Raw genomic sequence first — 27,424 nt, 5'->3', positions numbered from 1 at the left:
GGTCAAATGAATCTCATCAGTGATCTCAGTACTTGAGAATCCGTCTGTGTCAGTGGCTCCTGGGCTTGGCCTTGTCACCTTTGACCAGTGTGAAGTTGCTAGCCCAGAAGCTGGGCTTGGCTGCAGTTTTTATAACGTTACATATCAGTGGAATTGTCATTAATTGGATACGTTAAAATAGGGATTAGTTGGTAGTAACTACCCTGAATGATGTACTCAGAATTAGACTGCCTTGCTACTTCAAAATAACTATTTTTTGACAGTACAAAAGACAGACATTTCTTATAAGGTATTAAGAAATCTTATTCTCTTGTTTAATTCTGTGGTTACTTGCTAATTGCTTTGGAATATTGTTAGAAGGCAGAGCTACCCAGTCACATTTCCAGTTGCCATCAGTCTTTTTAATGAATTGTCTCTGTGCGCATTTTTGTGTTCTTCTCGCCCCTCAAAAATCTCCACTGGTGATTTCATGTGTGGTGTGTTTTTTAAATATAAAAAAGCTTCAAAGCTTTTCATTCACTCAGAGAAAGCTGTGGGAGTGTGACTTCAGTCTAAGGGTTCAGAACCCAGAATTAAAAAATATACGTAACATGTATTTCAGCTTGATTGTGTAGTAGGGTTTGTAAGACAGTCTGTTCTTTCTTCTAGTACCTTTGAATGTTGTTGGCCAAATTCTGCCCAATCTGAAAGAGAAATGGACATATCAAAGATACTAAGTTATTACCAGAGAAAGGTGGAATCTCCTAATCAGAGAAGTGATGAACATACACAGGTGCAACTATGACATGGTACTGGGTAGGATGCAGTGCTACTGCTGGCATTGAGGATTGCTGAAGGAAGAGATTCCAGAGAGATTGGAGAAAAAAGCTGTAAGTGAGGAAATGGAGCATGTGGGAAGCAAATCTGGGAAGAAAACAGGTTTTGATTAGTTCAGCCATCTGTACAACTTTTTTTTTTTTTCCTCTTTAATTCATTTTCATGATGCTGAAAGGAAGGGTCCAGCTCGGGGATTAACAGAATTGTTTTTCCTGGTTGCCATATTAACCGTGTGCTGTACCTGCTGCCCATCATAGAACATCCTTTGTATGTAATTATTAACGATGAGCGTAAGAGGGGAACAGCTCATGCTTTCCTACATACCCAGTGATGCATATAATGTGACAGTAATAGGGACAAATCTCGCCAATTGTATGCCTTTTTTTTCTATCTGTTTAAAAAAAAAAAAAGAAAAAAGTACCAAGAAAAGCCTGTCTTGCTCCTGTTATGAGCAGACAAACAATGGCCGTAAGTTAAGTGGTAGACAGCGGTGGCTGTTGTAAACACCAGACTGAAATACCCTGTGCCTACTGCTCTCAGTTAGAGGATGGATGGGCTGCTGGTACTTCTACAGCAGCTCTGTGATCCTGGCTGCCAGCCACAGCTGCCAGCCAGCAGTTTGGAGATCAGGTCCTGTCTATTCAGTGTTCTCTGTCTGCCACAGAGGAGCAGCTGCAGGCTGTGAGCAGGGTCAGCATCAGGGGGCTATTACACATACACGTATATTAGACACATACACAAATATCTATATATGTACCTGTAGCATTGCAGAAGGGTTAAACTGTAGCTAAAGCTTATGGGCTAAGATGCATACTTGTGTGTTAGGAAGACTTCAGTGCTGTCATATGTGTTGGATATTATCAAGCCATGCTCAAATATGTTGCGTTTCTCTAGAAGCCGAGGCTTATCAAAGAACTTTCCCAAACCAGTTGCAAATTGAGATAAAATTCAAGTAGCTACTAATTTAGGCTGGGATACTTATGTGCTTTATGCACACACTGGCTCCAGGGTGTGCTCTGGAGAAAGACTGATCTGAAATTGCAAGCTTTAAAAATAACTAATTAACTAGTAGTAATAATGAACTGGTCTTGTTGGCTAAGCAGTGGCAGTGTTTAGACACATCCATTGTGTGTTCCAGGTAGCTCTGACAACAAGTCCCTAGTAAAACTGCTTAGGCTTATCGATGCCTGGAAATCCAAAAAAATAGATCTAAATCCATTGTATTTGTAACTTGTGCTAAGGCACAAATGTGTTTTTTTTTTTCTTTTCCCAAATATAAATATGTATGTATATATTTAAAACACTACTCAATTAGAACTCGAATGTCTGTTTGTCTTGATGCAATGTTAACTAGATTGGTTTCCTTGTCTAGAACCATCATGGAGCAAATCTGATTGAGACCATAAGAATGGAGGCTGTGGGTAGGGCAAAGGTCTATTTTACCCAGTATCCTATGTCCAATGATGTCGGCAAATAAATATCTAAGGAAGAGTAAGAATAGGGTATTAGGACATCTCCCTCGCGTTCTGGCTTCCATCAAACTTCTTGATATTAAATTTATTGGATATTTTCTTTATTGAATCTATTAACAGGTTCATATTTCACATACTTTCTTGGGCTCCCCATAGTCACCTGGTGCTAGAGACATGGGTCTTTACTATGAATTTTAACACTTAAAAGAAGCTACATCTAACTCCATTTCGTTTTTAACCAGCTTTCTGTCAGCTTCTTTTTGATTTTTCCTGAAGTTACTGTCTTGGAGGAGACAATGAATGGTCAGTCATTGTTCATGGTGTTTGAGATGCTCTTGTTCAGTTGCATAGTATAGTCTATGCTACCTTTTTGTTTCCTAGTGTTTCAGAACACTTGATACTGCCTTTTTTTCTTATATTTTTTTCTTTGACAGCCTTTAGGCTGTTCTATACAAGTTTCTTTTCTTTTTCCGCGAAGATACTAGCCCAGGTTCATGTTTCTCCAGAGCAGCAGACAGGTCAGAGCCCATTACTTAATGCACAAAGATTGGGGCTGTTTCTCTGCTGCTTTTTCTCCTTTGCTATGCCATGGGGTATCGCTTTTCATTAATCTGCAGTGAATTCTTACCTTTGTGCTCAGCCTTCTCAGTGAATTGTCGTAAATGAGCATTACCTCCCACACAGCCATATCTGCAACTACTTATTGTAATTGTAGGAATATTTGGAGACTTCATTGTGAGTTCTTGCTTGTCTTTGTATAGACTGTCTTTCTCAGCTCAACTTGTCTGAAGTTTTCTTATAAATTTCTTTCCAGTGGGCAGTTACCTACCACAGGAGGCAGTGAAATGAAAAGGAAAGGCAAGATATACCTATATTATATCCTGTGTAACAGTCTCTGATTTTTAATCCAAAATGTAAACATGAGGAAAGTTGCCATGAAGAAAAAAATCTGCCTTTGGTTCCTTTGCAACATCGTTACACAGCCATAGCTCTGGAGCTTGATGGAACTTAATGGTACAAGCAGATATTTTTCTTCATTTTTGTTAACTGTGGTTTATGCCTTCATTTTGTATTCCATTGTATTTTTCTCTGTGCTTGAGTTTATTAGATAGATGAATCAAGATCTAGTCAGGTACACTGTCTTTTTGATTAGATCAGATCAAGCAAACAGTGGATTACATATTAGGGGACAAAGCTTGTTTGCTTTTGGCAAAAACAATTGCTAAGTAATTTATTTTCCTTTTGCAGCAACTCCTTTGTTAGGAATTAACATGCTTCCGTGTTAGCAAGAGGAATATAAATAATTTGCATTACTGTAAGGACCCACCAAGGGGATTTATGGAGCTGAAATAACATTGTAGGTAGTATTTAACCCTTACTGAACTCCATTACACTACAGTTCATGGGTGCCACTTCAGAAAAGTCTCTGCTAAAAACTAGACTATGAATAATTACTTCTAGTAATTTCAGATCAACTACATTTAATTTGTAGAGTTTTGTCACCGAGCAAAACATGGCTTTTTTTCCCCCTTTTCCCTACATGCCCACATCATATCATTTCAACTGGAACTTTAGTTGGATTTAAAACTAAATTTTTATTTATGGGTTTGCTTCTTGGTATGTGGTTTTGAATACCTTCCTGAACGAAAGCTAACAAACAGGTTATGTTTTGGAATTATGAAAAATATTGGAAAAACATTCTCCCAGTTTTTTCATTACATTATTTTAGTTGATCTCAATCTGCTTTTTTGGGGGGTGAGTTGGGGAGGGTGGTAGGGGTAGGAAGTGGTAGAAAAAATCCTCAGCTTTAAAGGACCCAGCATTCCAAAATATGACAACATATTCCAAACAATTGTTCCCATCTCCAAAACTTTGTTAATTAGTCTGTGATGGAATGCCTGGTAATTTTGGATGGATGTGGGAGCAGCCAAATCAGTGGAATTTTCTTTTGAACTGTATTTTCATCAATATGTAAGGACAGAAATGATATTGTAGGGGACTCGTGCAAATATTTCTCTTTTATGTTTCGAGTGTGTTGCATAGTTGATTATGACTTGTACAGTGGTGGCAATCAAATAATTACAAATCATTTTTGCATTCTTCAGTGGATCAAATTTCTGTTTGTAAAGATTGGCAGAAGAATGTTCTGATCTGTGAATTTTATAGCCAGGAACAAATCTTATATTGAAAACAAACAGACCTGGCATGTAGTTCTCCAGATTTATGTTATTTAGGTTCTTCAAATGAAAGAAAACTGAGGGAAGAAAAACGTGTCTGCAGTTTCCTTCAGAACTGTTACTTGCTGGTAATGATGTGTTTGCCAGAATGTAAGCCAGAAGTCATCAATCTTAGGTTGTGGTTGCCCCCGGACACTCTAGTAACCTGTGTTGAGAGGCAGCATTTTCATTCTGCTGCCAGTATGCCTGGTACTTGGAGGGGCTGTGTCTTCAGATATTAATAACAGTTGCATCTGGGGAAGTTGCAAACTTGAGCACATTAAAATTCATTTTGTTGCTGTTGACTCTACAGTAATCTCAGCACTGTGACTGCTCTGACCCCTCACAATTCTGCGTATGTGCAGGTAGTTAAATGAAGAAGGAGCTTCAGTAAGAGTATGTGGTGCATATAAACTGCAACCCTCCTTCACTGCTTCTTTGTGTATCATTTCATGGCATGGAATCCTTTCTGCTCAGGGCTCTAAGATTTGGAGCAATACATAAGACATATTGGGCTGTAAGATTTCGAATAATAATAGTAAGTTGGGGGCTGGAAAAGGCAGGTGAGGAATTCATATGAAGTCCAGAGAGTTGATCAAGCACCTGCAGACATCACACGCCTGGTTCTTGAATGGCAATCATGTATGAGAAGGCTGCATTTTTTTCATAAAGTGGATTTCTTTATATGCCTTTTCTGTAGCACAGTTGCCATAAAAAGAAGCACTTCCAACAGTGCAGTATGCTGGCAGGTGGCTGACAAACTATCTGGGCTGTGGTATAATATGAAACAGTATATAGAATGAAACCAATGGACCCCAATACCCCCCTCTGTCTTACAGAGGGCATGGGGGGTTTAAAAAAGTATTCGGAGATCTGTGGTCTGTTTCCAGTGTGCTCTTTCCATAGGTTTCCAGTGTGCTCTTCCTTTAGGAAAGAGAAAATTTAATGTCTTGGAAGAAAAGACTTCCAAACTTGACTCAAGAATAATCAGAGTGAATCCTGCCTACAGATGCCTGGAGTAGATAACTTACGTGCGGTGCCTGTTTACCTTCACAACTGAAGTTGCAGTGGCTTCACTTCTTAGTCAGTGGCTGTGCACTCGAATGTCTTATGCAGAGCAGGGAAACATGAATGAAATAGAACTGCTCTTTGTAGCATCACTGATGTGTGTTGTTTTCTTTTCCCCCCTCGCCTGCTGCGCAGAATGGCATAGTATACCAGCTGCCTGAGTACAGTTACCCATGTGATTGCTGTATTTCCTCTGCACTTCTGCCAATTCAGCTATTATTATGATAGCTGTCAATGACTGCTTCTTTCATCTGTGGCCCTATTCTGACAAGGAAGATTATTTATGCCCTTAAGTGTTAGTACAAACAGGAACTAAATATGTAATAATTGCCCTTCCCAGTCTTTCTGCTGTGTTAAGCTGTGCAAAACACCTAGAAAGGGGAAACTGTACTTGTCTTACTGATACATTGCATTTCATGATAAATAAATTAAAAAAAAATGTTATGTTTCTCAATCTATAACCTTATTTTTTTTACAGTGAACTGTCGAGGTTCATTCTTCTAGGGTAAAAAAAAAAAATTAGTCCTGTGCTGGTGCTGTGCTGAAGATAATAAGGTACTGGAACTAAGGCTGGGATTCTTAAGATCTGTTAGAATTGCATACAATGATTTGTAGCTATAAACTTGTGCTGGAGCTTACAGCTCTGATTTCTACTCCTCTATATGTAGTGCAGGTCTGCTGTGGGTCTGTTTAACTTACAAAAGAGAAACTGCTTAAAAATGATGAAGACTTGAAAGAAAACAGCTAGAGGGTTAAGATACTTAAGTGGTATGGAGCTTGATTGATATTATTATTTTGGAACCTCAAGACAAGTGAGAGTTATGTTTTTTTATTTTTATTTTTGAGGGTTTTAAAGCACAAAAAAGCTGGTGGGAATAAACAGCAGAGTAAGAAGAAAAAGTAAGCAAAAGGAAAACCAAAAGTTTGTTCTTGCAAATACAGTGATTATGTTCAGGTGGGGGACAGGGAGAATGAAAATTAACATACAAGCTGGCCAGATGACTGAAAAAAAAGGGTTCTAAACAAAAAAATGTTTTGAAGAAAAGTTTTTTGAGAGTGCACAGAGTGAGAGCTTTTTCAAACATTTCAGAATCAGGAAGCCTTTCTGAGATTTTTTTAGTGTGTGTGACTGAGAATCAAATAAATGGTTGGAGGAGATAAGGCTGTGGCAGAGAAGTGACATTATTTAATGAAAAATAATATATCACTAGGATGAGATGGTGTTTAACCAGTGGTTAAAGGGAATTAATATAAAATGGCTGAATTACTAACTGAGACATAATCTGTCATTTAAATTGACCTTAGAAGGTGGGTAAACATGGAATAATTTGGATGGCAATATAGTAAATGAATCAAATGAGCTACTGATGGAGAAAAGCTCCAACAAAATTCAATTCCAATGTGATAAGAGTGCGGCCTTTGACTCACAAAGCCCTTATAAACAGAAGATTGCCAGACTATCTGGAGGTCGAGAATATGTCATTTCATCCTTGTACTGTTCTTACAGCCTTTCTTTAAGAACCTCCTTGACTTAAGGGATCTTTGTAATCCGGTCTGGCCATTCTTGCCTTCGTGTGGCATGCGGTATGTAATTGTTTTCACCAACCCAGAGTATTGTTGCAGCATATCTTGTTAATGTAGGTGCCCTCCTCTTGAAAGTTGCTTTGTGCCTGGTATAGAAGACAGCGCTTGGCTGCCATTGCTGCCGTGAGATTTGAGGATTTCTTTTGTAAACAAGGTCTTTCTGGCTCTCCCGTCCATGTGAAATCTGGATGCCCTTTGTTGCTCTCTGTCCTCAAAGGGCCTCATTAGATCTTAATCTGCATTTAGCAGTCTTGGCCATGTCTATGATGACAGCAAAGCATTTGAACTGCATTGTCTACATGTTGTCTTTTTCCTAATAACTCACAACCACAGGGAGAAACTGTGTTTCTTCTCCTAACAGACTTTTATCTTGTGTCAGTTTAGAGTTGCTCAGTACTTGCTGACGGCTTTTGATATAATCTAGTTAAATTACAGTTTGTTAGCAGATTCTTGTCAAAAAGTGACAGGTAATTTAACCTTTCTTGCATCAAAATGCACAGAGGAAACTACTGCTATTTCTTCAAAGTAGGATCCCAATCCCAACGGCCAGAAAGAAGAGATAAATTAAAGTAGTACAGGTTTCTCCTTACACAGAGAAATGCATGTTTCTTCTTTTATTGCTAGCTAAGCCATGGGGACAACATGCCTCTTGTTTATCCAATTAAGTGTTCCCTATGAATTGAGGAAATGGATTTCACTTAGCTTTGGAGAAGAGTTCAAAAGTCTGAGAGTATTAGCAATTCAGGAGAAAGATGCAAAGGGGAGTTATAAATCTTAAACGTCCATTACTGCTCCCAGGGGAGGCAATCTAAATCTAAGGAGGGAATGAAACTGGAGAGCGTAAATTAGCTATGACTAACTGCAAAGCCTCTGCTTGCAATAATTATTTCTGTCTTCTAGGAAAAGGGGTAAGAGAGTCAATACTCTCTCAGAGACTAGGCATGTAATGCCGGTTTATCAGCTACACTGATTTACCCAGGTGAGGTTTCAGGCCATCAAATTCGTGCCATAGCAGTGCTCTGAACTGCTTTGCAGGTCATTAGAAAGGAAAATGATCTCTAACCCAGTAGTAGTGTTATCTTTTGGGCTATTTTCTTGTAATGAGGACATATCTTCTTCAGACAAGATGGCAGAGCAAGCTTTGGCATAGTCCTTTCACGTCATGCCTGTGAATGTTGCTGTATATGGTGCTTGCTCCAGTTAAATTGATTATTATAACACTTCTCAAGAAATTGTTCTGTAAAGAGCTTGAATGGCAATTAAACATTTTAAAATGTAAGCAAAACAACTTGTCTATATCCAATATATTGGTGGAGACCAAAGTTAGCCAAACTGAGTTGTGTTTTTCATTCTTGGACAAGTGTTTTCCCATTGTTAAGAGTTTCTGTTCTTTGATCTATGAAGTCCCAACTAACATTTTCATGGCAAGTTATTCTTTATCCAGACACTACGGTATGAAGACCCGAGATGCAGAACAGAGGGGCAATGACATACAATACCTGTAAATGGGTAAGTCTTGGATGAGTTAAAAGTTCAAATCAGAAAAACAGGAAGCATAATAGTTCACTCTCAAAGAGGATGAATTTCTGTGAAGTGTAGCAGTTTATGGACTGTCAGAATTGGCATTTCTGACTCTCAGCCCTCATGCAGGCTGTTCTTGTGACTGAGCAAGTCACTTGGGTCCCATTTCTGTCTAAGTCAGAAGATCAAATTGATCTGACTTTAAAAACAAAATCCAAACAAACAAATAACAAAAACAAAAACCACCAAAAAAAGTGTGGTTACGGCCTTTCTTCTATTTCTTTTTAACCTGATTAAATACCTGAACAGACCTTGTCATTTAACCTGACCGTGGCAGTATAATGAGCCATGTATCCGTGTTGGATTTGTGTCTGTATTGAATTTGGGAATTCAGTAGTATTTCTCACTGTCATTTTTCCACTGTAGAATTAAATCGTGGCCCTAACTTACATACTGGCATGGTACTTGAACAGTTTGTGAAGCACAGCTGTGCCAGGAAGCAATTGCTGCTGACTGAGAGAAATAATGTTAGGCATTTGGGAGCTGTTTGTCAGCCTTTCTGACCACCTAGTTGTGTCCATTTATGCCCGCTAATGATACGTATGTGGCAAGATGTCTGTACAAATCAGTGTTTCTCATTTACCATCCAGTATTTGGCACAGATCGATAGAATAGAATACTTCAGTTGGAAGGGACCTACAGAGATCACTGAGTCCAACTGTCTGACCTATTCAGGGCTAACCAAAAGTTAAAGCACATTATCATCCAAATGCCTCTTGAGCTCTGACAGACGTGGGGCATCAGCCACCTCTCTGGGAAGCTTCTTCCAGTGGTTGGCCACCCTCACGGTAAAGAAATTGCTCCTAATGTCCACTCTGAACTTCCCCTGGTGCAGCTTTGTGCCATTCCCACACACCCTGTGATCAGTTCCCAGGGGGCAGAGACCGGCACCTCCCTCTCCTCTTCCCCTGCTCAGGAAGATTCAGACAGCTGAGCCTCCTTTTCTCCAAAGTAGACAACCCAAGTGACCTCAGCGTCCCCTCACAGGACACGCCTTCCGGCCCTTTTACCAGCTTTCTTGCCCTCCACTTTCAAGGACATTAACACCCTTTTTATATTGTGGAGCCCAGACCTGCACCTGATATTCAAGGTGAGACCACACCAGTGCTAAGTATGGTGGGAGGATCACCTCTTTTGGCTGGCTGGCCATGCTGTATTTAATGCACCCCAAAATGAAGTTTGCCCTCTTGGCTGCCAGGGCACACTGCTGGCTCACGTTGAGCCTGCTGTGGACCAGCACCCCTAGATTGTCTCTGGCAATGCTCTGTCTCCAGTGCAGCACCCAGCATTTTCCTTGGCTGAACATGCCGTTGATGATCGCCCAGTGCTCCAAGGTATCTAGATCCCTCTGCAAGGCCTCTCATCCCTGCAAACGGTCAACAGCACCCCCCAGATTAGCTTTGTTGCCAAAGTTGCTGAGGATTCATTCCATTCCTGCATCAATCGCTGATAAAATTGTGGAACAGGACTGGCCCTGGAACTGAGCCCTGTGGAGCACTGCTAGTGTCCAGCCACCAGCCAGACATAGCCCATTCCCTGCAACCCTTTGAGCTCTGCTGTTGAGCCAGTTCATCACCCAGCACAGCATGAGCCTGTTCTTCTCACAGCTGGACAGTCTGTCCAGAAGTATGCTGTAATTATAGTTTAATGGTAGCTCTGTATTTCAGTGCACTATCTTACTTGGGGTTACTGGCTGTAAGTGCAGGTCATTGTTACCTGGCTTTCTACAATTTGATGTCAAGCTATGAGCCATGCCCAGTTCTGCTTAGGCTCTGCAATGCTTCCTATCCATTGATTAGAAAGGGAGCTGTGCCTGGCTGACTCAGGAGAGCAGTGAGCTAAGTGTAATATCTGTCTCACTGCAGGATAGTTGACCATTTTGTCTAGCTTGGCAGCAGTAAAGAGGAATCTGAGTGCAACCCTCACAAACAAGGGGGCAGTCATTGGTGATTGCAGAGGTTTTCAGAGTGTGGCAGTGTGTGTAACAGACTGCAGCATAAACCAGGTATCAGAAACCTGCTGTTGTGCTAAAAACCTGTTTGCAGGGCTAGTGGCAGTGTGGTGGGACAGATGTGCCACAGGTCCCGGGCAAGGCTGTAACTTCCATTCTGGAGTACTGGAAGAAGAAGCCAATAGAACAGTAAATACTGAAGGAAAGATTTTTTCTAGGGAACTATGTGGCTTCATATGTCTGGAGAATAACAATTGAGGGGAAGTTACTGGGTGAAATGAGACTGTTCACATAGTCCCTTCAGTCTCTCCTCTGAGGCTGCTTTTATTTAAATTATTTGTTAATACTTACAGGACAAAAATAAGAACTGTGTGATGACCTTTGCACAAGACCCAAAGCTGGAAGGTATCATTAGTGGAGAAATGGGCTGCTAAAATAGATGATGCTAGAATTGAATTTGCAGGGTGAAAAACTGAAGTATCATAGCCTAGAGTGTTAATTCATACACCCGGCAAGTAATAGGAATTTCTGCTTTTAAAAGTTCACTGCTTGGAAGTATAAGACAAGATTTAAATATAGTAGCTGATGCTAACATAGCTTATTACTTGCAGGAGGTTACCTTGAGAAAAGTCAAAAATGATCGTGAGTGATCAGAGATTAGCCATATTTTCCCTCTGTTTTTCTAAAGGGTAATTTAGAACAGAGCAGGCATTTCTCATCACTATTTGAAAAAGGGCAAAGGAAGCAGTAGTGGTACGTATCGTGTCCTATTTTACTGTTATCTAGGTGTCTGCCTTTGGCAGTTGTTGGAAACAGGGGTGAGGGATGGTGGTCTGAGCCAGTCCCGCTATTCTTATGTGAGATTCAGCTTTTGCGATGGAGAACTGGCAGCTGGATCTGCTGATTCAGGGTTTTCTTTCAAGTCCTGTTTCTAGCTGCATGAGTAGTGGCTTGGGTGCTCAGGGCAGAGAGGTTTGTGAGGATTCACAGACTCTTCCTGGAACAAGCAGGCTGACATTCCTGGGAAGACCTGGAAAACTGACAAGAAGTAAACAAGCTTTGAAGTTGGAGCCCATGCGATTAGTTAACTGTGGAAGATGATTTAGGCATCCTTGAAGCTATGACGCTGGGATTTCAAGCAGTTGAGACATTTCCTTTTAGCACTACTCTGAAATCTGATCGATAAGCATCTTATCTCCTTCACAAGTCACCTTCATTCACCTCAACTTTTATCTTTCTTTTAAGGACATGGAGGCTAAAGTGAATGTGATTCTCCAGGGCACAGTGTGCCTGCCTTCGGTATGAGTGCAGATAGTGGAGCTTAGATAAATGAATAAGACGAACACCTTTCCGAAATACAATCCCCAAATACCCTAAAGACTTCTGAACCAAGAGAAATACCTCACATCAGCTAAATCAACACACTTACGGATAATGCAGGGAGACAGAAGGGAGAAGAGGAAAGGGAGAGAGCTCTAAGGAAAGGAAAAAAAAAAAAGGAGGGGGGGAGAAGAAGGAGGAGAGGGTATTGTTTGTGTAACTGATTACAGAGAAGAGATCTTGGCAGCCGTAAAGTTCAGTTGTCTGGGATCTGTTAAACACACTGCACTGCTTCAGTTTCTGTGTATATGTTGAAAGGAGAGTGAGCCCAGCAATATTCTTGCAGGATTTGTGTCAGGGAGCACTTAGCAGCAGTATGCATCAGGAGAATCCACTTGCGAATGGCTTTATTTGGGAACACAGATATTTAGGAAGACTACAGCAGAACCGTAGAAACTGCTTAACAGCTTCTAAAAGAACAGCAAACTAACCAAAAGGTGGCCTGCTCTTTAGCAGTGCTGTAGCATAATTCTCTGGTCCTTTCAATCACAGGCAGCGGGGTGTGGATGCCACAGCATTGCTGTTGTGGAGTCTGGCACAGCATTAACCTCTCTCCTGCTGGTTGTGGCAGAGAAAATGTTGTTTTAGGCAAAAAAAACCAACATATTTGCAGCTTGCTTTGTTCAGTCTGTCCTGTCTGCCTTTCCATCTGGATGACTTCTGTTCCCTAGTATTAAATGTAGTTTTTCTACTGATCACTAATGGTAGATGGCAAGGGAAAGGGAAGTAGATCCTGAAAACAGGGTTTGCATGAGGAGTTTCTCTGTCAGATCACTCTGGGCCTAATCAAATATCCTGTCCTCATCAGACTTCCGCCCAGCCTCTCTCCTTCAGGAGACCCAAGGACAGGATATTGGAGTATCCAGCTCACAAAAGCAGGAGAGAGCATCTCAGTACTTTGGTGTGTGAAGGGTGCAGCGCCCACAACAGAGTGTGCGTTGGCATTTGATGCAGTAAAAGGGAGGAGGCAAGCATGAGCTCCAGAAAGGGCTGCAGAACATTTTTATAACCTTTTTCATTGTCCTGTTCTGAAGTGAACCTGCCGTACAATCCACTGATGCAAATAAATTTCATACCTGTCCGCTGTAGAGAGCGAGCTCTGGGGAGCAGTGATCATGAGGTGTGCTCTGCCCTGTGTGGCCAATGCCAGTGTATGAGCATTGGTATTCTGGGGATGCTGAAAGGGGCGTGCTTCAGAATGGAGAATGAGAAAGAAAAATGAGTTTTTTCCCCTCTTCTTGTGTTCACATCTTGACCAGTTTTCATTCGAAAGAACAGTGTCTGAGCTGAGTGGTGAGGGTTTGTGGATCAGACAAGCAGGATGAACTAAAGAACTCGAGTCCATGGTAGTTTTACTTACAAATACCAAGCAAGAAAAAGGTCCTCCTAAACTTTTCCCTTTGCTTTGATCGTGCTGTATATATGCAGTGTTCTGTATCCATTAGCCATGCCTTAGAGTGTTTGATGTCTGAAGCACATTAAGATCTCTGTCTCCACGTAACGTTGCCACAAGCATCCTTTTGTCCTATCATGGATGGCATCCTGTAGCTTTGCGAGTGCAATCCTCTAGTGCAGTACAGGCTTCTTTAGATATGACTGTCAGCTGCCATACGCTGCTCTGTCTGGTACAGCTCATCCCTGTCTCTTCATTGCTTGCTCTTCTGTTACTCACTCTGACCACTGCTTGCAGCTGGGGCTGGCTGCTTGTGTGGCTTCTCCAGTCCAAAACCAAGGAGGGTGGTGGGTTTGGAGGCAGGCTGTGCGTCCATTTCCTTCCCCACAGGTAGTAGCATCCTTATTTCTCTTCAGTAAGGTGCTACGGTGGAAGAGAGCCTTCCTGTGGTATCAGAAGTGTTTGGTTGCAGGAGAAGGCTGATTGAGAGCTGACGTCTCAAACATTGCAGGACTGAAAGGATGGTGGGGGAAGAGTTGCTCTAAATGCAGTGTCTGACTTTTGTAAGTAGATGGGCTCTAATTACAGCCTATCACCTTTTGTTGATATTTCCCAGGGACATATCCTCGCTTGTCTGCAAGAGCAGAGTAACTTGGAGTGACCCTAGGTGCTGCCGGAATTCTCTGAATCTCACTAACTCTTTGTCCAAAAGGCTTAATAGCACTACAGCTTTTAGTACTCTCATGTGTCCTTTTGGTGTTGGTTTCATGAAGGGTTCAGATTATTTGCTTTCTGTTCCTGAAACAAGATTTCTCTTAAACTATTTTGTTATGTGGTCGCAGTGCATTGGAGTTGCTGATAGATAAGCCTGGGCATCCTGTACTTGTATGCTGAATTCTGTAATGTATGAGTCAGATTAACTGTTTAGAGAATTACTTTTTGAAGTTTGCCAGGGCTGTAAAGACTTTCTGCGTCACCTTTCACTTTAAGAAGTTACTGGGAAAGTATGTCTGGCAGTAAACTATTTACTTTCTGGCTGGGATTCTTTTCTGTATTGCTTGCGCTTCTTTTAGTTAGAGAGCAGACGCTCCACTTACTCTGTAGTCTCTGTTTTTTTCTCTTTGAAAGTCTAATTTGTGCTCAAAGGACTATAGTAAGAAGAGAGAGAGAGGTGAAGTTGATGTTGATGACAAGAAATTCTAGTTGTTTTCCTGTACGTAAGTGTTGGGCAACATCAGAGAAAATATTCTTGTAGTGCTTCCAGATCTGTCTTGCGCAGAAGGCTGAGACAAAGACCATCTTTGGTTTCTTGTATTGCTGTATCACTGAAGAATGAAATGTGCTCCCTCCGTTTTCTGCAGCAGCATAAACTTGTTGTCTGACTTGCACCACAGTTCTTCATGTTCTATTACGTGTCATGAGGACAAAGGTTTACCCAGAAGGGTAGTTTCATGCAGTGGTTACAGAAAGAAAAGAGAGAGTAATCCCAGATGATTTACTCCCCGATGATTTACTCAGTTGTTTCTCACTCATTAACTGTCCCAGATCCCCTTCCCCTCCAATCTGCAAAATGCTCCCACAAGATGCTGGGGTCAGGGCTGGGAATGCAGCTGTGGTAGTTACAGCAGGGTGAGCAGGTATAGCAGGTGCCCACAATTGTTGGGGGCCTTGCTGCTTTTTCTTGTCTATCCCTATGGTCAGAAGCCAGTCTTCAGTCTCATGCAGGTTTTCTGGCTCCCAAAACAGCCCAGCTTGCTCCTCTGCCCAGTCAGCCCAGTTGTTGCTTGCCTGGTCCAGAGGTGTCGACCCCTCTGTTCTCAGCATCTTCCAGGAAATGTGTTCCCCTTCTGGTGTCCCCTATCTTGTTAGCTGCTGCCCCAGGATGATCAGGCATGTTGTGAAGCTTGTTTAAAATGGGAAGTTGTGAAATACAAATTAGAGGTAGTGTATAAACGCACAGTGTTTGGTTTTGCACATGAATTACTCTGTACAAGGGCTATTTAAACAGTGGTGCAGCAGCAGCTTGGCATAGTGTCTCCAGGGGGATTTGAAGTATGAGGAGAGCAGAGATTTTTGCCGTAAGAAAAACACCATTTTCTGAGCCATAAAAGCTCATAAGAATATTTGCAAAAGGCAGTCACAGCTAAGGGATGAATTCTGCTCTTGCTCATAATGGGAAGTCTCCGACTGATTGAACTGGTTGGGAGTTCTTAGAGGGAGAGCTCGTTTTCTTTGTTTCTAGTACAGTACTAGATTGCTGAAGCTGAAACATTTCTTGGCATGGTTGGACCGTGGGCAGACTTCTAGAGAACCTACAATTCTCACTTACTGGCCAGCTTTCCTCACACTCCACAACCAGTCAGATCCACCAGGTCTCATGGGGACTGGTTGCTGTTTGGAGGATGGAAGCAAGGGTGGCACAACCTGGCTTCAGCCATTGAACTGTTGTTTCCTGCATTCTCCACTGCTACCTTGCCCTTTCACAGCAGGAGTTCTTAGCAGGCTAAACTCAAACGAGGAAGTCTGAAGTGAAAGACTGATTTTTGATCTGTCTTAGGTGCTTGTGTAGTCTCCTTAACTGGAACAGTTGAATATCTCGCAGTGTTTATCTTCATTGCAACACTTCCATACCTCACTGAATTGTTAACTCTGATTTGCAAACAGAGAATGGAGGCATAGATGTGCTCAGTGGTTTGTCAAAGTTCATACAAGAAGCCTGTGATTGTGCAGGTGCAAGGAATTAAACTCTGCTGTCTTGTTACAAGCTTCACTTTTCTCTTCTGAATCAGCAGAAGCATCATTTGATGGGTACCTGACAAAAATGTGTATGTGGGGTGAGAATACTGTGTTCTCTGTGCAGTGTAGAACTTGTAATACCTGCTTTGAAGAATGATGGTGGTTGCTGAATGAATTTGTAGTAAATAATAATATCAAGTATCTTGTTTTGGAGTTTACATTTAATTTGTCTGACAGGGTCGATGCTTGTTGTGTTACCAGTGTTCTTGGTGAGTTTTTGCAGCTGGGCCATCTCCTTCTATCCAGAAGGCTGTGATTAGAGGCTTAGTTTTGACAGCAAGTTGAGACAGAGGAAAACTACCTTTCAAGACTAGGGTTGTTCTTTTTATTTTTGATTTATTTTTTGTTTCCTAATTCCTCTTTTGAAGCATGGTGACTTGATAGGAATGATTCATTTCAGAAACTGGCCATATGGGAGTAATCTCTGGAAAAAGTTGGATGTAATCATCATCTAAAAGGGCTAATGGCAGTAACAAACACCTTAGCCTTTAGACTAAGGGTTTAGTAGAGAGAAAGATTTGAGCTTGGTTGTGTTAGTGGTAGTTATGTGGCACTTGTGCCATTTTGTAAGTGAAGTGTGATGTTTTGCTGTAATGAGACATTTCTCGCGAGATGTTCTTCTGCCCTGTGGGCATGCCTCTGTCAGGAGCATTGGGTAATGTTTGGGTGCTTGTCACAGTGACAGATGCAGTGACTGCAGACTTCCACCCGTGTGCCTGGTATGCTTTGACCTGTAGTAAAGAAGTTCCCGCAGATCTCAGGAAGTTTTTGAATCTGTTCCTTTCCACTGTCCTCTTCCCTGCATTGTCTTGTTCTGATAAAAAGGAAACTGGAAAAAGTTGGTGTTTCTCTTCTAGCTATGCAGTGGGTAGTTAGAGAGAACCTTTCCGTCCCCTCTGCCTCACTGCTTTTGTACGTGTTTTCCTGTTGCCCTGTTGGAGTCTTGTATTTTTGCATAATAAAGCTTACTTCAGCACTTTATTGAGAACATTGCTATAAAAAATGCAGGAAAATGCCCAGTGTGACAGGGCCAAGTGACCTTTTGTGGAGAAATTTAGTTTAAGGGTGGAGACTAGTGTAAGGACTTCAGTCTTACCAAGAAAGCATTGAAAAGATGGGAAAAATCCTGAAAAATACTATTGATCTTTGCTTCACAGGTGGAAGAAAAAAATAAATAGGAGAATGGTCTTGTAAGCTGGAAGGGTAAGGATTAGTGATATTGTAGTGGTCTGTGAAAGTCCTCTTCTGGAATGTTCTCCTATAACACTCTACTGTATCCCATCCAAAAATTGTTAACAAGTCTTTGTTTTGTAGGTTGCCTTTTAAAGCTGAAGTCAGGAGTTAGCTGAAGAGGTAATGGTTACACAAATCTGAGCATTACTGTTTTTGAAGGTGAAAATGTGATTGAATAAGATGCTTCTACATTTTATTGAAAAAGCTGATGGTGAAGAGAAGTGGGACCCAGGGTGATAAGGGAAATTCAGGTAAAAAGAAAGCAAAACAAGTAAAAGTCCAACCCCCCCCCCCCCCCCAAAAAAAAAAAAAGCAAAAAAAGCAAAACAGGCACACAAAAAACACAATAAAATCCAGTAGAAGAAAAGGAATAAAATGATAAGAGAAAGATACAGCCAAGAAAACAGTAAACACCAGATTGTGATGTTGTGTTCAAAAAAGCTTTAGATCCTTGGCTGTATGTTGACACAGATTTCCTTGTATATGAGACAAGAACATAGTGCTTCTAAATTTTCCCATTTTTGTACCAGTATTAGACAACACAGCTGTTACGAGTAATCTGTGGTATAAAAATCAGTATTTCTTATACGTGACATCCCAGGCATGTTAAGGGCAGGGTCTGCAACCTGACCAAGTGTTTCACTGTGGAGTGTAACTTAAGCATTTTCCACCCAGCTCGGGTATGTGGTCTTGTTGAGAACTGTGTTGCAGCAGTTGTAGTGTTGGTATCTACCTGGCACTCTTAAATGTCATTCAGTACCATTTGAAAGTGGTGTTGATGCTTAGATTTGAAGCAAGTTACTTGCCCATGTAACTGCTGATGATAAATGTAAGGGTACTGAAAAGTGTCAGGACCCCATGGGAGAAATCAGGAAGCATGTTTGATAAGCTCTGCGAGGAACTAGAAGAGACAGGAAGGAGAAGCTGGAGACACTTGGGAGTAGTATCCTAAAGCTAGGAGGAGGGAGGGGGATGCAGATTACAAGCAAAGGTGGTACGTGCAACCACTGGAAGTCTGCTTGCTGCAATCCAGACTGTTTCATGTTGTGGTTCATGAGGCATAAGCAGCTGTGGAAATTGGATGTCTGACATGAGGATTCAGGACCAGTGCACTCTCCCTCCTTTGTAATCAGAGCAGACATTTTGCTGCGTTAATTACTGCTTCCTACCCATGACAAGGAGTTCACATCCACAATGGTTTGGGGTGGAGGGGGGTTGTTTTTTAACCTGGTACATATCTTCTAGTTTAAGGTGGAAAACACTGTCTTCTTGCATACAGAAAACTCTAGCAGGCCACAGCTGATATTTATTGAAATAAGCCCATAAGAAAGACAGCAGGCAGTTGGAAAGAATCCCTTGGGTACCTAATCAAAGCTAATTTTCAAGCAGTTTGTTTAATGTGTAGACTGTTCCTGCAAGCATGGTAATGCTTCTGAGCTTACTGGGAAGAATAGCAAGGTCACGTCCTTAGGACTGTGCTGACAAGCCTGATTTGAAGCTCACAGGATCTTCCCCTTCGTTGCAACATGTGCCTTCATCTTACTTTGTCCCCTATACTCTGTTCTCAAGTACTCTGTTTGTGTCACTTCAGAAACACTTATCAGTGAATACTAATTGAAGGGGTGATGCTGGGGACAGGTTTAAATATTTTGGGTCATCGATTTCCCAGAGCTGATGTGTGTCTTTGCAAAGGCACAGTGTAGCTCTGAGATTCTTAATCTACTTGAAAGAAGATTGATGTTGCATTGGGTTTGCCAAAATACAAAAATTGGAGAGAAGGGCGAAGTAATGGCTGTTGCTGTGTCACAGAAAAAAATTACATTTTTCTTTGTTTCTGAGGAAACATAAGCTAGCCTGCTACACTCAGATGTGAGCAAAGCAATGCTGGCAGATAAAAGAATAACAAGATTGTAGTAAGTATAGCTTGCATAGATAAAGGTCTAACTGTATGGGTAGCTGAAGACAAAAAGACCATGAAGAAAAATATGAAACAAAATACTGCTTACTGTGTGATGGTAGGTAGCAACATGCAATTTTGAAGCATATACTGACAGTTCTTGTTATTTGGAGTGGCAGCCCTGAAAAAAAAAAAGAGCAATACTAGCCTGCTGCCTGCTTTCTGGCAAAGCTTTTCGGTGCTGAGAGAAGCCTGAATGTTGATGAAAGAAGGATAAGTGGGTTGCCTAGGCAAAGCACAGTTGGCAGAGATGTAAGTAGGCACCTGCAGCAATAGATGATAGTGCTAGGAAGGACTCTGAGGTCCTGCTGTGTCTCCCAAGATTGCATTAACTCTTTTGACTGCAGAGGTTTGTAAAGAGCCAGTGTTCAAATAGGCTAAGGTGACACTAAAAGCCTCAGAGTTGTGGCTTCACAGACTACAGCTCTGTTTCCTGAAGCTTAATTTCTGTGTTGTGTGACTTTTCATTTGACCATGCAGAAATTTTATGCTGTTTCCTGGAGCTCAGATTTTAAGTGGCTCTGGCTGCTTCATGTCTGTCACCTGTCTTCCCAATAATGAAGCAATCCCACAATCTTTGTATTATCTACAGATAACACCAGGAATGTTTCCATGTCGTCTTCTAAATCTTTATAAGAATGTTCAGTTTCAGAGGTGCAACACTGATATCTCTGGAGGATTTTGGTAGAAATTTACCTGCTTGGTAATGGCTGTTCATTTGTAATTATACCTTAAGGGCTCTCAATTAGCCAGGTTTAGAATCAGTAGAATATGTATAGCATTGATTCTATAATTATTCTTCATCAAAAAGTGCCAAGATAAACGTCTTACAAAGCCTAAATGTGTCATAAGCATACTGTATTTTTTTTTTCTGGTCAAACTTGTAATCTCATTAGGAAATGTGATTAGAAAATGTAAAATTGTAATCTCATTAGATAGGATCTGTTGTTTATAAAGTTGGCTTTGACTGTATTTCCTGCTGTTAATTCTTTACTAGTCTGGTTAATATCAGCTGTCCTTCCTTCTTTCCCTACCCTGCATGCCCTGAATCATGCCAAGCTGACATGAATGTGATATCCTATGTTGTGTTATATCTCCTTAGTAGATACTATGCCAACGTTAACTTTCCTCAGCTCTTGAGAAAAATTCCTCTTGTTCTAAAACGTATAGAGCAACAATGTGAAGTTTCCATAGTTCTTGACTTTCTCTTTTACTACTCTTGGATACAAGTTACTTAGTGACCCTAAAAGTGCTATAGTAGTTGCTGTTTGACATCTTCCTTAGTTATTTTTGAAGTAGAAGTGGAATGACTGCCTTGGAGGATTGCCTTCCCATGCACAAAACAAGAATATTTTGATAAGCAATTATGTTTTTTCTGGCTGTTGTCTATCTGTCAACAGTTCTATTCTTTCCATTTAATAAGGAAAAGTTATATTAATATATGTTTTTATTTCTAATACGTGTTATTTGTGTTTCATTGTCTTTGTAATCACTGTCAGAGGGGCAAAAAGGAGGTAGATAAGTTGGACGTCTACCTCAACTGAATTCTTTGATTCTTTCTCTCTGCTGACCTAGGCACCTCTTTATTTTGCTTGAAGATACTTCTAGGGGGAACTTGTAAATCCCAGTCTTTGCTTTTGAGTCTGGTAGCTTGACTTGCTTATGAGTGTAAGCAGACACGTGATAGTTACAGGCTATTAGGATGAGATTATTATGCTATTTTAATTCATACTGTCCTTGCAGTATGTGTGCTGCTTTTTGGTCAGATAAGCACTTGTGCTTTGAACTCTCTTTGAACATGAGAGAAGTCCAATTTTAGTGGACAAAGGAAGGACCATGGCTTAGACTTACCAGATTTTGCTTGCAATTTGAGCTGCATTAAAAAGAATCTTTTAAGGATATCCTTTCACCAGTGTTACTCAGAGAAAATCATTTATTCAAACTGTGCCATCTGTGTAAGGGTGTTTTTTTAAAGCAGTTGACTTGCTTTAAATGAGGTGTGATGTCTGTGTAAGTTCCAAAGACCACTTTTGCACTCCATGAAATATGAGTACAAACTTAGTAGGTATTAAAAGATGCAAAGCAGTCTCTTAGGACACCAGAGAAGTTACCATTCAAACTATGAATCACAAGCCAAGTCAGAGTAGTTTATTTCACTCAAATATTTCTGAATTGCAAAGCCAAGAAGGCCGAAGAAATGAAGACCTGCACATCTAATCTCTCAGCAGGTTTCATTCCATCAATTTTTCCTACTTGAAAAACATAACCTATTGCTATTCTTTCAAAGCAGATTCTTTAAAAAATGTGTGGCTGCATGTGATTTTAGGATTAGCTTTTTTTTGCTTTTTTAATAAGTAGCATGAGATACAAACGCAAAATAGGACTATATGCATACTAAACAATACTAAGAATTTTGTTTTTCATGAAAGCCACAAATGCTCTAGAAACAGCGTTATGGCTTACACATCAAATTCACCCCTGTTGATGATAGCTTATGTTCACTCTCTTGGGTCTTTTATAAGTTTTGCTTCATTGTGCAGGCTTGTAAATCCCAATTATACTAATGGGTGTCATGCTTTCACATTATAGGAAAGAAGTGCCAAATACAGCCCACAGTGGGATGCCCTCATCTAGCAACTAGCTCTTACACTATGGAGCCTTTCTCTTAGCTATCAAAAACATTTAACACTGGGGAAAAGAACATTAATACAGCTTGTATTGGAGTCCAAGGACAATGATCTGGAAAGCTGTTTGCAGTCGTGTTCTGTCAGGCTGTTGCATATTGGAGCTAGAGATAAAACAGTTCACACGTGAAAGAAAGTGGCATTTGCAAAGTTGATGGTCAGTTAATTATTGCTGAAAAATACATAGCAACTTGCTCTCGTACTTTTTAGAAACATTATTTGATATGCTACCCTCATTTACTGAAATGTCTCGTAAAATAATTCTTAGCTATGAATTAGAAGGTCAAACATTTGCGCTCCCCTGTTTCTGAGAAACCAGTTCTACAGAAAGATATGAAACAGGTTGGTGTCACCATATGGCATTTTGATGAGGACTGGTGTCCTGTCTTTGTTTTGAAAGAAATCAAGTCACAGATATTACTGTGCTTTCCTGTGGACTATTTGAGTAGGATTGGGGGTTTCTTATTGTTGATTTGGTTGGCAGTGTTTTGAAGAGTCTGAACAATAGGTACATTAGGAGAGATGTATGAACACAAGTTTTAGATTTGTTCATGCTTCAAACCAGTGCTCTTAGAATGGGATTCATGTGGTTTTGTTTTGGACAGTTACCTGAGGATCTCAAGGTGGGAGCACGGTTGCTCTGGAGGGTGGGTCATTTTTTTGCTGAAGTCATTTTTTTGAGGACCTCTAAAAATGGCTTAGCCTTCAGTGGCTGAGCTCTTAACTCTGATTTTTGGTGCTTCACAGCATTATGAAGGTCTTATCTAACACAGTTCATGTTTATCTTTCATTAGTAACTTCAGTAAGTATTTCGTTTGAGTGCCTGAATTTGGATGGAGGGAATGTATGGTATTATCCCAGACATTAGAAAAGGTTATGTTCAGAAAAGAATGACGCTCCTATAACCAGCATTTTCCCATCTGCTAGTCTGCTCTTACTGGAGGATTGTCATATCCAGAGGCTCTTAAAAGGATGCTCCAAGGCCTCACCTATTGACTGGTTTAATGGGACATTTTGTCTAGGCTAAGGCTCCATAATTTAACGTCTTCCCTGAACAAAATGGTGGCTTTTTGCTTTTTTTGTAATCCTGGCCATTTTCCTTTCTTTTCTCTATACAGGCCAAAGCAAATCACATTAACAAACATTTGTCTACACTGAGTATGTGTGAGCCCATGGCATCTTCAGCTTCGTGCTGCTAGTCAATAAGCAAGTTGATCACTGAAGGGATTGGTTTGCTGATTCTTAGCATTTCCTGAAAGTCTCCACTGCAGGTGAGGTGCAGCTGCAGAGTTAGGTTTTCTTAGAAATTAAGAATGTGTGCAAGCAAGAGAGTAGTAGTAATACTTATTACACAGAGTAACGGTTTCATATTATCAGAGCTTATAATTCAGAGGGAAAACCATCTGGTTAAAAATACATGCATTTTTCTCATTTCAAGTATAACCCCAGGGTTGCTTTTTCTTGTTTTCTTCCTGATTGCTTTTCATTTTGTCTAAGAACTTGTTAATGATCTGTGGCAATCGAATTCACTATAGTTAACAGGGAAAATGAGAGTTAATTTTGGAACACTGTTGTCTCTCACTCCCCTCTGTTCTGTCAGATTGTTACGTGAACCTGTTGTGCTTTATCTTAAATTAAATTATTAGAGGTAGGCACTGTGTATTTCTTTGTGGTTTTTGTCTTTCTAGCTGTGTCTCCTGAATGTTCTTTTAAGGGTTCTGAGTTGTAAAAGAGAAGTGAAAACCAAAATTATGTTGTATTAAAAAATGGCTTTGTTTGCTTACATCTATGCTTTATAAAGTTGTGGAACATAGGAAGATGGGTGAGCAAGCATTAAACTAAGTTGGTTACCAGAAAGGTTCAGCTCCAGCAACCTTCACCTTCTGCAGGTGGCCTGAACAGGTCTCTTGAATCCTGAATAAGCTAAATTCACAACCGCCTGTGGTGTTTTTCCCCATAGCTCTCTTGTGCAGTGCCATAACTAAATGCATACCCCGTTGCATGACTTAAAGAAAAAGGAGACTATTGATCTGTAAAAATGTATTAAATGGATAAATCTTGATACCTGGTTTTGTTACCAGCAGCTGCTATGTGGTAACTCTCTGGTTGCTTAAGTGCTACGTCTCAACTGAATTTTAAAGGTGGCGTGGACCTTTAGTTCCAAATGAGCCTCATCTGAATAAGCATTTATGCTTAAAAACTTCGTGTCCAGAGCTCTTCGTCTGTATTGTCATTTAACCTGTTTGGCAGCTCTGTTGTGTGGAAGTAATAAATGAAATTGGAGTGGCCTTTTCAATGTGGCTCGGTGCTTGTAGGGTTTTTTTCACACCTGGAGGCACTTAGGGATGTGTTTGAAATCATAGCTCTTCCTCTTTAGAGGAAGCAGAGAGATGTGCATGACTGACACGGCTGGCCCTCCTGTGTATGGTCTTCAGAGAAGCTCCTGTGTATTATTTTCTTTCCTGTTGTCAAGGATAACCAAAACAAAGTAAAAATGAATCTGGAAATCCCTCAAGCGTTTTTACAGCTTAAATCTAATAGTCATTTTTTCCCAGACGTGGTCTTGTTGTACATGCAAAGCTTTGGATGACTGTTCAGTGACGTGCTCTTTAGCTTGCGTGGAGATGGTATGTATGAGAATGGATTTTGTAGCTGAAGCATGCTTGAATTCATTGCATTTTCTCTTAATCACCTATCGCATTTGAGTTTTCAAGTATCTTCTCCCTGCCGAGTTTGTATACAGGAGTACAGGCTGTCTCTGCAGTTAACCTGCACTTGCATTTCTCTTTGTTGGGGCTGCTGCAGACCCAGACTCTGTGCAGACACTCCTCCTTTCTCATGTGAAAATAGCATCTCAGATAGATACATTTGGTAGTGCATGGTCACCCTGTTTTTGATATGCTCTTATTCTGTACAAATACCTGTTGATGTCATACGGCGTACCTGCGACTGCTGACTAATGCGTAGGTTTGGACAGTACTTACTTCTCTGTGTTGATAGCACTGCATCGCATTAGTGACAATGAATTTCATTTCAAAGATACCTGTAGAGTGCAGTGAAATTGATATTAATGGTTTTTCTGGTTCAAGACAATCTACTTTTTGAAGTGAAGCCTACTTAAAAACCTGTTAAATTCTGGCAAAACCTATTATATCAAGTGTATTTCCATTCAGCTGCGCTGAAGGAAAAAGAGGATGACCAGATACCTGAAGATAAGATCCTGTCTGGATCTATGTTATTTTTAAGTTGGGTATCTAAAATCCTACCACAGTCCCAGAAAAGGAGTCAGTCTCCTTGCTTTCTGGAACTGTCTAACCCTGAAAGCTCCTAAACACTTCTGTGTCACCTGAATTATCTTGGCTGTGATGCAGACCTAGGTTCTACTGGTGCTGATGGGAAGCTAATTGTGGTTGTGGGATTTTGGGAAATAATGTTCATCTTATGTGTTACAGCCTACTTGTGAGAATATTCTGCTCAGTAAGTGGATAATCGATTTCAAGGCACAGCTCAAGAGATTTTCATTTCTCTCTGCCACATCCAGAAAATGAAAGGTGTACATTATGGCCTTGGATCTCTACCATAAAGGATTAAATGCCTAAAACTGCGGTGCATCTGCATAAATAGGTGACTAAATTTGTTGCATGAGTTCCATATGGAGCATTCAAAGCTGCAGAGCTGAGAGAAGGACTTCATTGTGCAGCCCTGTCCTGGGACAGACCACATGGCTCTTAAACTTAATGCTGTATTTGATTTTTTCATTTGCTTTTCAAAGAAAGGCTTGCAAGCTTTCTGAATGTAAATACATTATTAACGTCCCAGAGGTAAAGAACTTGTTCTTTTGGCCTTCAGCACCATTTTTTTTTCCTGAATGTACAAAATCAAGGAGCTGTACAGCTGTAATCAAATCGGGATGAGAGTCTATTTTTAGTATTGTAGGATCCTTAGGACTACATGGTGCCTGATCCTTAAACTGTGCAGAGATTGGAGAACCAGAGCAGGGAGAGGGACAAGTAGGTTTTGCTTCTTCCTTTATCTGCACTCTTTGTAGGCAAGATAGCATTCAGACCCTATTCTTTTTTTTTTGGGGTAGAGGTGCTGTGCATGCCAAAGAAGAGCAGTGTGTGATGGTATAATAGTAAAAACCAGGTGAATGATGTACAGATTCTTGTGGGTTTGATTGCCTTAATGCATTAAGCACCTAGTGGGCTAGGCCTGAAAGAGGTGGTGGTTGTTTTTTTGTTTGTTTGTTTATTTTTGGTTTGACATGCATGAATGGCAACAAAAGATCTAAGTCCCATCTGGAAGCAAATGCTGTGCAATTCTAACTGGTGTTTTGTCATTAAAAATCTTTTCAGGCTGTTCTGGGGACTTGATATCATTTAATGCCATGCTGGTGAGCCTGGTATAAAATAGACATACGTATTTGCCTTTTTCTGTTATAGACAAAAGTGCTTTTGTACTATTCAGTTTTGACTCAATGGAGGCTTTGAGTCAAAGTCTTTGTTTTTGTTTGCATCATGGTTAAAAATAATGTTGTTGGTGTTGGTATCATGCTCACTAATTTGTTTGTACGATAGGAAAAAATACTTGCAAACAAGATTTGTTTCAATTTGAGTTTTTTTTTAAGCAGACCATCATAGCTGCTAAATTCCTATATCATTCAAAATTCAGTTGCTTTATGTTTGAGTTATGGATTATAATTTTAGGCTAATTATATCTGAGCTGTGCTTGTAAGTGAATACTAAAGTTCAGGTGTGTTTAGCAGGTGGACTTGGCTATTTTTCTGGGTTCTTTTTTGGATTTAAATTCTTCCTGTGTTTATAGGAAAACACATTATGCTGTGTTAAAGACGTGGTCATACATGTTTCATATATGTGACAGGAAACTGTTTTCTATACCCAGAGGATTCTGGTAAGTTGTACCACATTGCGAAGGCAGTACTGGTTCCTTCCTATACTCCCTGATGGTTTGATGTGAGGGGAAAAATACGTCACAATCCCACATCTAGGGATTAGTTTAATCTTCAAGGCTTTAGCCAGATGTCTAAAGATGATGTTTGCTGGCGCAGTTTATATCACATTCTTTCATTCTTTCTTCAGAGCTATGTTATTTCTAAGCAGCTGTTCAGTTTACAATCCCAAATATGTGTACATGCATATTATAAACAGACCTTGGGTTCTCTTGAACACAGAAGAAGATAGACCAAAATTTGGGGCTTACAGTTTATGAGATATGTTATTTCCCTACTACATCTGGCAAAGCTGAAGTTTCTGTATTTGTGATAGCTGCGTGT

At 40.5% G+C, this 27,424-nt stretch overlaps 1 protein-coding gene across 3 annotated transcripts in view; it reads left to right on the top strand.

Moving 5' to 3' along the window:
* Positions 1 to 27,424, top strand: part of ADAMTS12 (ADAM metallopeptidase with thrombospondin type 1 motif 12) — a 171,468-nt gene that overhangs the window by 11,264 nt on the left and 132,780 nt on the right. Inside the window, exon 1 of one of the 3 annotated variants that reach the window (XM_048051245.2) lies at positions 8,609 to 8,665. The exons of the other annotated variants lie outside the window; for them this stretch is intronic. Coding sequence (XP_047907202.2) covers positions 8,624 to 8,665 — 42 coding nt within the window. The 5' untranslated portion in view covers positions 8,609 to 8,623. Of the gene's footprint in view, positions 1 to 8,608; positions 8,666 to 27,424 lie in introns of those variants that run through there. 3 annotated transcript variants of the gene reach the window in all.

This window comes from Anser cygnoides, chromosome Z (assembly GCF_040182565.1).
Source record: "Anser cygnoides isolate HZ-2024a breed goose chromosome Z, Taihu_goose_T2T_genome, whole genome shotgun sequence".
Classification (NCBI taxonomy): Eukaryota; Metazoa; Chordata; class Aves; order Anseriformes; family Anatidae; genus Anser; species Anser cygnoides.
This window is presented reverse-complemented; position numbering and strand designations above follow the sequence as displayed.